This window comes from Lepisosteus oculatus, chromosome 8, assembly GCF_040954835.1.
Source record: "Lepisosteus oculatus isolate fLepOcu1 chromosome 8, fLepOcu1.hap2, whole genome shotgun sequence".
NCBI lineage: Eukaryota > Metazoa > Chordata > Actinopteri > Semionotiformes > Lepisosteidae > Lepisosteus > Lepisosteus oculatus.
Genome location: NC_090703.1, coordinates 8101014 through 8112683, shown reverse-complemented (window position 1 = coordinate 8112683; position 11670 = coordinate 8101014). Strand labels below are relative to the sequence as shown.

Here is an 11670-nt window from a genome sequence, read left to right as displayed (position 1 = left end):
TAAGTCACACAACCTAAATGCATGACTCTGAACAGGGAGAGCGATGGCGTTTAAAAATAAAAAGTGCACGAGTTTTCAAATTAGCGGGGCGCAGACAGAACTAGCCGTTTTCTACAGGCAGCAGAAACAGTCCGGGGAACAATTCTTTAGTTCTGCAGTACCACTGCCGTCGTAAAAATAACTCATCATGTCTCGTCTTAGCACACAATGCGCCGGAGCGACACGAAGTTGAAGCTGCACTCCGCCTACTGTGTTTTTGGTTGGTTTATAGAAGATCTTCATGATATGTAGGCACACGGGTCCGTGAATGGTTTGTTCAGCTGCCAATCAGCAACACATCCTTAGGCTTCGTTTAGCAGCGAAACATATCAGTTGCTGTGGAGTGATTTGACGGAGGGAGAGTGTACGGGCTGGACCATCAGTGCGCTTTACATCTCATGTTTCTCTTCCATTTGAAAAGATTGTAGAAATAGGTGACGATTTCGAACCTTGCATGCCAGGAGCGGAGGACTCTGTCGCCGGTCAACGGCTGTTTTTTAATCTTTCGGGTTTCTTTCTCACATGATAAGCTAATTAATCGGAGGCATGTGGAATTGTATAAGGATTACGAATTGCCTTTCAATAGCGTGCCTGCTGTTATCGTTGTGGACTAAGGTAAAAAATGCTGCTATTTTAGAAAATACCACTGCTGGGGAATTAAACCGAATAGAATTAAACGCGCCCATAACGTCTCACTTGATGTTAACGGATAGCGCAAAAGTTTGTTTTCTTCGAATTTTGTAGCGATCCTTCATTTATGAAATATTGAAATAGTTGGATTAAAAAAACAACAACAACAAATTAAATAACGCAGCCGCCTGCCTTTGAAGCATGTGATCCCGTAATTCTATCTGAAGGTTGAAATGAAATTCCAGTTTAAATTGGGTTTTGTATCCTGATGTCACGCAAAGCCTGCTCGGGCTTCGAAGTTTGCTCTGCAGTTAATTTCTGTATTGCAGCAAAGTGCATTTTTTGTTTTTGTTTTTTAAAAAGGTGCTGGTTAACGACACTGAAACGGCACAATTTACAGCTTGCTGCTCAGACTTCGCCTTACAGTAACAATTAGGGGGGGTTCATTTGAAACGCAGCAGCGAGTTGGTGATCTTTTATATCAAACCGATACCAGGCACAAATTTAAGATCTCACCGCCGCTCCTGTCGCGCCATGAACCGCTGTTGATAGAAGCTGTGTTACGCTGTTGCCAGTGTGTTTTTTTTCCTCTCTCTCCCCCCGCCCCCCCGGAGGCTCTTAAATTAGTTTTGATATTTTTCCATTTTTTAATTTTATTTTTAGGTGTCCCATTCCAAGGGCTATTTCGAGCTGCAGTTGATTACCGTACAGAATGTGAACGGCGAGCTGTCGGACGGGGACTGCTGTGACGGGACCAGGAACTCCCAGAACCGGCGCTGCACGCGGGACGAGTGCGATACTTACTTTAAATTGTGTTTAAAGGAATTCCAGTCGCAGGTCTCCACCACGGGCCCGTGTAGCTACGGAACTGGATCTACTGCCGTCCTGGGTGGAAATACGTTTTCTTTTAAGAGCTCGAAGGGCAATAAAAAAAAAATCGAAGACGCCGGCAAGATCAAAATTCCTTTAAATTTCTCCTGGCCGGTAAGTTATCCGCCCGTCCTCCCCTGTTCAAGATAGGCTATGTTGAAATGTGGAGTTCTCGCAACGTAACCGACTGGAGTTACTTTGGCCCGAGGTTGGTGACTGCTTGTTCACAATTGTTGTGCCCGCAGCTGGGTGTTCTCGCAGTATTGGGATGTTGGAGAAATTTAGTCTGGTATCCTTTCTATAATATGTTTATTGGGTACCGTCCGATAGGGTAATGGAGTGTGGCGTTGACCTCCAGTGAAGATGTGTTTTTGTGTTCAGGTGCGCCTATTGCGACCAGTTAAGCAATTGCTTGCACTCTCGTCGTGGCCAATAGACTAAGGTTCTGTTCTTGTCGATTCCAGTTCCAGTAATATGTATTCGTGATGTTAGACGCATAGGACGGAGAAGACGGAGCTACAGTGACTTTTGTTTATCAGTGTGCTCATTGTACAGTATACTTCATCTCTTAATTCGTGAACGTTTTTATTATTATTTTTTTGGGGGGGTCATTCACCACACAACAACATGCTTTTTGCCTTCACAGCAGTATTTTCCGCACTGCTTTGCACATGCTACCTTACTGTTAGCGCCCTGCAGACGAGACCGTTCCTGGCTGCCCGGTGCTTCTCGCGCTGTCTCCTTGGCTGGAGAAGTGCGCGCGACTGGCCAGGCTGAGGAGGGTGCGCGTGCTGGCGTAGGTTAGGAGACTTCCCGAAATCCAGCGTTTGCCGTGCACTCGCGCACCTGGTGCTGTACGGTGCCGGGTTTCTAGAACACTCTCCAATTCGTCTGGAAATGTGTCTGCATTATAAAAGAACGGGTTTCTCTCTTGGTTTCTTTTTTTCCTTTAATGTGGTGCTTTGTAATGTTTCTTTGCAAAATAAGGTGTACGTTTGCCTTTTTTGTCGAAGAATAGACATAACGTCTGTGAGAAGTGGTCATACTATTTGAGGAAATTGGTACCGTTTCAGTAAAAACGTCTCTTCATTTCGGTATAAGTATAAGCATTAAAATGTGAGGAAAACTACTCTTCTGTACGGAAGAAACATGCTGCGCAATGCTATCTCTTAAGGCAGCTCTGAGGTAGGTCACGAAAAAACGTAACTCCTACATGAAAAAGGGTGACAATCGGAGAGTTTCAGAGGAAATCTGAAGGCTAATGTATCTCAGACTGCTGTTAAAGACGCCGGGTCTGAGATGGGAGGCAGGTATTCCTCAGTGGAAAGAGTTGGAAATCGAGACATTGTATCTGGGGAGAGAGCATCCAGCAGGATTCATAACCCGTGCTCGGTTTGTTCTTCAAGCGTTCGGATCTGACCAAATTCTCCCTGTCGTCTCCGGGGTCTTCAAGCTAGATCAACCTTCCCTGTCCCTCCTTTCCGAGCTCTCTTTCATTTTTCCACTGCGTCAAAGTGAACTACTGGCTCGGGGCGCAGTTCTTCCTCAGAGGAAGGTAGCGGTTAACCCCCCTCGGAAGCCTTTTGACTTTATCACCCACCCGTCACCGTAAACTTCTCCCTTTTTATGTTATTATTTTTTCCCCCCTCCCCAACAAGGTCTTGCTCTCCGTGATTATAGTGTCTGCAGTAAATGAAGGAATCCGAGGCGGGCGGACTCGTAGTTTCCCCCGCTCGCATTATGAAGATTGAAGCGAGTAGTGTTTGTTTACAGGTCTGGAAGGACGCCCGAACGCGCGGGGAGAGGGCTCGCCGGAGTCTGTCAGCTGAGTCTGTTGACATTGTGGGCACACTGTTCCGTTAGTGGTAACGGAACACCTTTCAGGTTCTGAGCTCGCCACACCTTAGTTTGCTGTCGGTTCACTTCAAACGGAGAGGGTCATCCCTGATTATTAATTAATCCGTGATTAAGTTACGTGTTCCAACATGCTCCCCCCCGCCTTGAAACTGTATAGACTTAAAAATGTAATATATCGGAAGCGGAGGGTCTAGAAAAGGCAGGAAGCAGTCCTGACAAAACATTTCGCATGGGGTCTTGATTTTTTTTTCCCGTTCCCATGTTTGCGCGCCACAGCACGTATTATACGCAACGCCGGTTTTCTGGTTTGAGTGCGTTTCGTTCTGCCCGTCTGTGTCTTGGATCGGTAGCCATCAGAAAGCACACCCGTCTTTTAGCAACAACAATCCAAAGTTAGAAAGAGAACTAGACCTGCAGTGTTACATCGAGAGTTAGTCCATCATCATTAACAAATTCGGTGGGGGGGCTTATCTGTAGTTTGTGCTCTTGGCACAAGTTTTTGTTTTAGCCAGGGAATGCGAGTGAAGTGTACGCAGTGTAATGGAATCCGCAGTGTATTGTAAAGGGATATGTAGCTCCCTATAGAGATTAGCGGTCTGCCACCTGTTGGGCGGGATTATTCATTTTCCTCTTGACGTGGTGTGTTCTGCAAGATGACCGGTTAAACTTCTCCCATGTGTGTACAACACCCGTTGCACAGTGTCTGGTTAGAAATATGACAGCAGGAGAAACACTCTCCCTTAATGTACACTCATCTGGCCCATCATGCTCGGCCACAGAATCCATAACCTGCCACTTCAGCACGGCGATAAAATAATTGTGAAAATGTATGACATCTATTACTAAGTGCACAATTGGGGTGCATTTGTTTATTTGTTTTTTTTTAATCGTTTGAAACGTCTTTCTTTTTAAATCATAAGCAGATGACAGGATTAAGTGCCCCCTGGTGGAAGGCTGTTGTGGTTCTTGAATTGTTCCCCCATGTTGGAGTGTGTTTTGGCACTTGTGGAGTTAGAAAAGGCATATCTGTGACACGGGCGATCTGAACAGGCAAATAACAGCATAGCAGACTAGGTCCTGACATGGTTTCCAATACCATAGAGCACAGTGTGTATGTAAATCAGTTTTTCCACCATGATGGATGTAACTTCCCCAGGTCTTGAATTCCACCAGGTACTAGCTCCAATATTGGGAATGCGTCGCAAGTTTTGCTTAGGCCTAAAGCATTGTGTGCTCAATGATGAGGGGTGACTTCTGGGATCACTTGAGGACATTCACGGAGAGCGTGCAAAATAAAGGTTCACACATCTGGCTCTTTGAATTATAGATATCTTTTATATATACATGTGAATAACCGTGGAGTCATTTTTTGATGCCACTTTCTGCCATTACATACTGTGCCCATTAGGTGGGTGACTCCTGTTTTGCTGTGTACCTGAAAGTAGACGAAAGCGATTAAATTAGTACTGTTAAGTTCACTTGAAGCAGAGAGCCAGCATTACTTTCCACATAATGTCTTGTGCTGAGTGCCTCAAAGCATTGCTTTCATACTTGAGAGGGTTTTACATTTAGGGAGAAGTGAGAAAAGAAGCAGTCAGGTCGGTTATCTTGGAGAAATTGATGTTCTGGGTCTTACCCAATGGAGTTCTTAAATTGCATGCTTGTTGCATTTAGGTAAATAACTTTTTCTTGCGGTTTATGGGATAAACCTGCAAAACCACAGCAAATGTGGTAGAATATAAAATGTTGGGAGGTTGTACTGTAGGTGCATCTAAAACAGATTTTAAATGAGTACCTTTAATGTACGTAGCGAAGGTGTTAGATTTTTTTTTCCAATGCGCTCTGTTGACGGAAAAGCGACATACTATCTTGTGAATTTGTCTGCCTGTGCTTATGAATAGAGGGTAAAGCAGCAGCTGTAGTGGTCTAATAAACGCAGCTCCTTTTTGTTATTGTGAGAGATTGGAAGCAACTCTCAGCTGAATTGTCAGTGAGCCTTTTTTTCTGCAGTGAAAATGACCCTGTTTATGGTGGTAATGGCAGTTGGAACCTTCCATTAAATGGAGGGGGCACAGCCCTTCAAGGCTAAATGACAGCTTCAGTCATACTTGATTGGAGGCTTGCTGAGGGTTGCTAGGAAACCGCTTAATAGTCCTTTAGTAACCAATTATCTACCCCCCTGGACCGGCCTTTCAGAAAACAGCCACTTGTGAGGATGTCACCTGGGAGCAGGGCTGTGGTTGCACTGTACTTGGAAATGAAACCCAACACTGATCACTCTATTGATTTTGAATTAATCGGGGACGGCTGGTTACTCCTTCCCAGCTAAACACCTTCATTAATTTTCTGTTTGGACAAAGCAGGACCCAAGCCTGTGGTGTCCATGCATAGCCCCCAGCCAGAACCGGATTGCTTCTGGGCCCTGTGTTCAAGACCTTAGTTCTTGGCTTTACTGAGGGGTTGGTACTGTATATGCTTTTGAATTTCATCTCCTCAGGTTAGTTTGATAGAATGAACTCTTCTGCCTGTTGCAGATTTTAGAAATCCTATTCTGTGACCACATCAGTGTCCTGTATTGCTAGAAGAGACTGGCAGGACCCAGAATGTTTTGCAAGCATTTCTGTGTAGTTAATTGGAGCTTCTTAGCTGAACAAAATGGCCTTTTGTGTCTCAGTTCAATTTCCATTTTCTTATTCATAACCCCGGGGCCGTTGGGGTCCTTGTAACATCTTCCTCTGAAATAAAATGAATGCTAGCTTTAAGACTGTGCTTTGTTCTTACTGAATGCCTTGATCATGGGGAGATATTTTTAAGAATTTTCACAGGGACTTCATTTACTGATCCGAGTTCCAGTTGATGCTTAGGAAAAGTTTTCAGATTTTTATTTTTCCTTTGGGTTGTTTCTCACTGCTGAGCCATTTGAATACTTCCATACGGATCTGTAGCCTTGAGTTTGCTTAATAAAGTTTGTGCCAATGCGTGCGTGCATTTGTCTGTTGTGGTGAGCATCACTGCATCGCGTGTAAGAAAGGTAGGCGAATGCTCTCTAGAAGTTTTCGTGTCACGTCAGTCCTGTTGCTGACAAACCCGGTATAATTGTGAGCTGCTTTCTGTTTTTTCCCCAAAGCTGATCTCTTTTGAATAATTGTTAGACAGGTTCTGGACAGTACTTTTTTTACTGTGAAGTTTAGGTTTTCCCCGCAAGCACCTTAAGATCTGATGTCCTTTTAACAAGTGCCCTGAGCTGCAGTGGCCCTGATCTTTCTCTGCTGAGCCAGGACACACCTCATTCCTCCTGCCTTTGAGCTGTGGAGCTTTCACCACACTCTCTAGGTTGTGACTAACTGTGCTTACTGTATGTCCTTGAATAATGTCAAGCCTAAGCTGCCTTTCCCCAGTATTTTACATGGGATATTAATTTTCCTATTCAAAGCCAAAACATGAATTGTGAGTTTACATTTTAAGACTCAAAAGCCTTCATTTTATAAATTGCGTGCCACTGTGTATTGTAAAAGTGTATTATGGATGCACAGTAGTATGTTTCACCATCTTATTTACTGCTGTGCCTTATGCTTTAGCTCAGTTTAGCTACAGCATGGTTTTAGTTTTACTCATTTCTTAGCGTGATTGATTCTGTTAATTTTGTCTGCTTGAGGGGGCACTAATATGCTTTAATATTTCTTTTGACAAACAATGAACGTGTCATTTGCTTCTAGGTAGAGTGTTCCTATTACGTTAGGTGCACTGTATTGAATTGATGCCATGCAGCTGTGGGAGTTTAAGGTAATTGTATTGAATAATTATAGTTGACCCTCAGGTCCTCTTGTCAAAAGAGGAATAAATCAGCAGTTTTCGTGCTGGGACAAGTGCTGCCTAGTACACAAATCTCACCAGACTTAATAGATCAGGATGGACATTTACAGGGAAAGGGGAGGATTGGATACATTATGTGGGAGGGGAACGCACTTTATCCCCCACCTGGGTGGAACAGGGAGGCCAAGGTGCACCAGCAACACACTGCACAGGAGGTCAGGCAGATAAGTGAATGAAAGTGGAATTTTTTTGGGGGGGGCAAGATTGTACTGTCCCCTGTCCCAGAGTGGAGTTTAGCCAGGAAAGCAGGGTTAACGCCCATCCTCGTGCCGTTAGTGCCATGGGTTCTTTAAAGTGCCAGGACCCGTGTTTAGCGTCTCCAAATGATGGCACCTCCTGCACGCACCCCAGTGTCCCCAGTCACTCTGCTTGGGGAATTAGTTTAATCCTGGGCCGAGGGCAGGGCGCCCCCTACCGGTCATCCAACAGTGCTTATAGCCTTTCCTCTGTTATTGGGCAAAGTCAAAGTTGTTTAGGTTGGGGGGGAAATTGATCTGATTCCATTTGCAGTTCGTTCTGGGTTTTAGTATTTCGCTGACATGTTATGGTTAATCAGGGGGCAATGTATGTGATGCATATTGCTCTGCTCTTCTTCTGCCAGTTGGTTGCAGTTGCCGGAGGGCTCAGGGCCACACAGCACTAAACGCTACTGCAACCGAAGAGCCAGTCTTCTGCTGCTGCAGAATTAACACTGTCCAGGTGTCACCTGCACATAGACAGGAGCTTCATGGAGGCAGATTCTGATCTACCAAGTGCAGGTCTATGAGATTGGAAATGTTTCAGAAATAAAGTAGACTGATATTATACGATTGTGCAGTTTCCTGTTACTAATTAAATCTTTTGAGTTACCATGTTATTGACAGTGAAGATGTGAATATTCATTATGCTGAGGTAGTTACAGTAAACCCTCTGGTACCACTGTTGCCCCTGATCATCTGCTGTCTCCAGCTCATATTGATCTCTGGCACCTTGGGATCTTCAGATGAAGCACTGTTTAGTAATCCTTGCTGCAAAATCCTTTGCTCCCTGCTATGAGAGGATATTGGTATTTGATGGATCCAAATGAAATGGCATTTAAAAGCTGTTTGATGGCTCATCACAAATATTGTATTTTGCATTGTTATTTTAAAGGATGATTCAATTCAGTGTAGGCTTCTCTTTGAAATACCTCTTTGGGAATGTTTTCCTTTTTTATTAGATTGAAGTGTTCTCCATGAGCTTTTTGTTTTTCTTTTTCACTCCTTTGTGGACTTACAAGCATCGGGCTATGAGATGCAATGCATGTCTTTTGCTTGCTCATGCATTGTGAGAACGATTGGGTATTTTCTCACACATGTCCTGATCTAGTGCTGAAACTGTGTCAGGAGTGTGAGTGGTGCTGGGGGAGGGGAGTCTTCTCTCTGATCTCGGACCCCATTGATTAATTAGCTCACAAAGGGAGGAGTCTGAGTCTGTGTGTTGATGCACATGTTGGCATAGTAGCAACATGATAGTTTGTACAGTATGTACTGTATAGTAGTCAAGTAGGGAATGATGGATTTAAACTATGTACAGTACTATGAACAGTTGACATAATTATGATCTAATGTAATGCATTACTATATAGCCCAGTACAATGCTCCCTGATATTTGGAATATAACCATTAATATAGTATTACTTAATACTTGGGATTTAATTTCTCAAACAGCAATCCAAGCTATAAGAGATTTGCATCGTTTGGTTTGCTATGTAGCTATTCACAAGCTGACATTTGCCACATCCTAAGAAATGCATAATTAGGAAAAATAATCAAGAAAAAGGCATGTTCTTTTAATTCCAAAACCCTTCTCCTATGCAGGTTAAGTGTATGTGATATGATGTGCAAAGCTGTTTTGCTGGGTTTAACTGCTCAATTATGTTTTAAAATGGTAGATACAGCCCTGCCACAATAAGTTGCAGTTCATCAACAGGTAAATGTACTTAGTTTCCCATTCATTTTTTTAAAATGAAGAGGCAGATGCAATGCTAAAACTCAGAAATGACAAAGATATATTCCTCTTCAGTTGTCATGAAATTGTAAAAGAGCAAAGAGAGCTCTCAACAGAGAAATGGAATTTCTTAGACCAAAAACATAGTGTCCTTAGGCAGGAGTTAAATGGTATGTTCATCTATATTGCTGGACTTAAACATTCCTTTTACTAACAGCCATATCAAGATCAACTACACACCAAAGCACTCACAGTTCGGATTTGACAGACAGGTGCTCTGTAAGAGCAAGGAATTAATATAATTAAAAGGGATGTCGGTAGGTATTCGTTTGAACTCGGTTACCTTTAATTTATTGGGTAAGAGTTCAAGGTGTCAGAAACCCTTTTAAAGATTATTGCATTGAATGATCATTGGCTTAGACCCTTATTTTTCAAATGTTCTTTTTTTTTAACCAATCTTGCACTATGCAGGGATAGTGGTGTTTTTCCCCTTCCAAGCAGGTGCTGTTTACACCTGTTTTTGGCAGGTTAGTGCATCTTTTAACAATTTGGGTTGCCATTTCCGGACTTCCCCTTTTCTGCAGAAGCTGACCGGAATGAGTCTGTGGTGGTCCTGACCCTCAGCCCCTGCGCGCAGATGTCGGTTTTAGTTAACGCTGAAGAAACCTGGGGCAGAGCCAGTCAGCTTGCACACATCATTTCCTTACAACCTTAGTCATTTTAGAAACCAGGTGATGTCAGGATATAAGTTTGATTTTCCCCTTCCTCCACCATTAGGTAAGGTAGACATCTTCCTTCAGACCTTTTAGGCCAGGGGGTACACACACGTTGCCACAGATGTGTTGGGGGACAGCCATAAAACGTGTACTGGTATGATTTCCAGAAGCGTGGCTTTAGGCTGTGCAAGTTGGTAAAAGCGCTTTTGCGTGAATATCACTTACCGGTTTTCCTCAGAAAAGAGAGCTTGTCAGCTCCTTTAAGTCTTTTGTTGTTGTGCCTTTCAGTGTAACAATAACCTTTACATGGCTATTGTCTGCTTTATCGTGTCGAGAAGAAGAAGGTGGTGGTGGGGGTGGTGGTGTTTGTCTGTGGAGATGTCAGTCATATTGGGGGTGGGAATTGTTTATGTAGCTGGGCAAATGTGTGATGGGCCCAATCTTTTAATTGCATGTTTGTTTTTCCAGTGACAGGATCCTGCAATGATTCTTTTGCAGTGGGGCTCTATGATATCTTACCATAGGTTTTGTTTTTATTTTCCTCTCTTCGGTTGCTTCTGGGAAGATCTTCAGGAACAAAGGGTTCTTTAGCCTTTGAATCTGCTGTATAATGATGAAGGAACAAGGGCATTCACATCCTCTTTGAAAGGGGATCTAGCTAATCCAGACACCACCCATACAGCAGCTCTTAAGTATACCACCCTAATTGTATTGAAGCAACGGTGGAAGAGCCATCTTATACTTTGTACAATAAGAGATTTAAAATCTAATATATGAAGCTAGTAACCCATTTAATCGGAATGCTTGAATTTTGATTGAAACATACCCAGCTGACAGTTTAGCTTCCTATAGTCAATTCTCTGTGCAGGATTTGGTGAGGGCAGCTGTTGCCGTTACCCACGGGATTGTTCAGCAGTTTTATAATTGCCCAGGTTGGATTTCACACTGGCTTTTTCATTTCAGTCATTTCCAGAAAAAGAAACTGCGCTGGTTTTATTTTGTTCGGCTCCTTGTAGAAATGTCTCCTGGCCTGGGGATGGGGGAGCAGAAGGCGTGGCTGAGATGTTAAAATCCGCAAAGGCTTTATAAACGCAGATCAGGTGCTTGTGTGCCTGAACAGGTTCATGGAAGAGCCCTGGTTGGGGTCCTACTCCACTTTTCCTGTGTTTCTGTTCTGGATTTATGTTTGTTGATCTTTTTTTTTTTTAAATAGATGGCTGAGATAAACTGAGGCCCTGCCCTTGTTGTGCCCAAGTTAAAGCCCGTCTTAACCTTTAATGCTGTGGGAGGAAAGAGTCCCTCACAGCTGTATGACTGATCCTGGAGAGCTATTCTTCCACCTTTCAAAAGGGGGTGGCCTCAGCCTGCTGGGGTCATCTCTCCTTGTGCTGCATGCTCTGAGACCAAGTCTAGACTTGTCTTTCTTGAACATGGCTGTGCTGGTTGACTGGTTAGCTGGTATTGGGTTCTTCTCTTGCGCGTCTGGGAAACGTAACAAAGAAAAAAATGAAAATCAGGCTTGTGCAAATGATGCTGTTCCCATGTGGAGGAACTGAAAGGTCAACCCGATCTGCATTTTAAATTTTCCCATCCTTTTGTTAATTCTCACATTTGATTGATAAATGTGAGCGGCCAGCATCACTGTGCATAAATCTCTGTGGAATGCGTGCTTGATGCAGATGAGGATGCTTCTAAAAAGAGGTGGGTGTGTGCCGTT

At 43.5% G+C, this 11670-nt stretch overlaps 1 protein-coding gene across 2 annotated transcripts in view; it reads left to right on the top strand.

Annotated features, from left to right (window-relative positions):
- The first annotated feature begins 295 nt into the window (after positions 1-295).
- Positions 296-11670, top strand: part of jag2b (jagged canonical Notch ligand 2b) — a 44317-nt gene continuing 32942 nt past the window's right edge. Inside the window, exons 1-2 of one of the 2 annotated variants that reach the window (XM_015350480.2) lie at positions 296-654; positions 1333-1653. In XM_015350480.2, the coding sequence (XP_015205966.2) occupies positions 586-654; positions 1333-1653 (390 nt within the window). In that variant the 5' untranslated portion in view covers positions 296-585. The remainder of the gene's footprint in view (positions 655-1332; positions 1654-11670) is intronic. The other variant, XM_015350481.2, reaches the window with a different exon arrangement.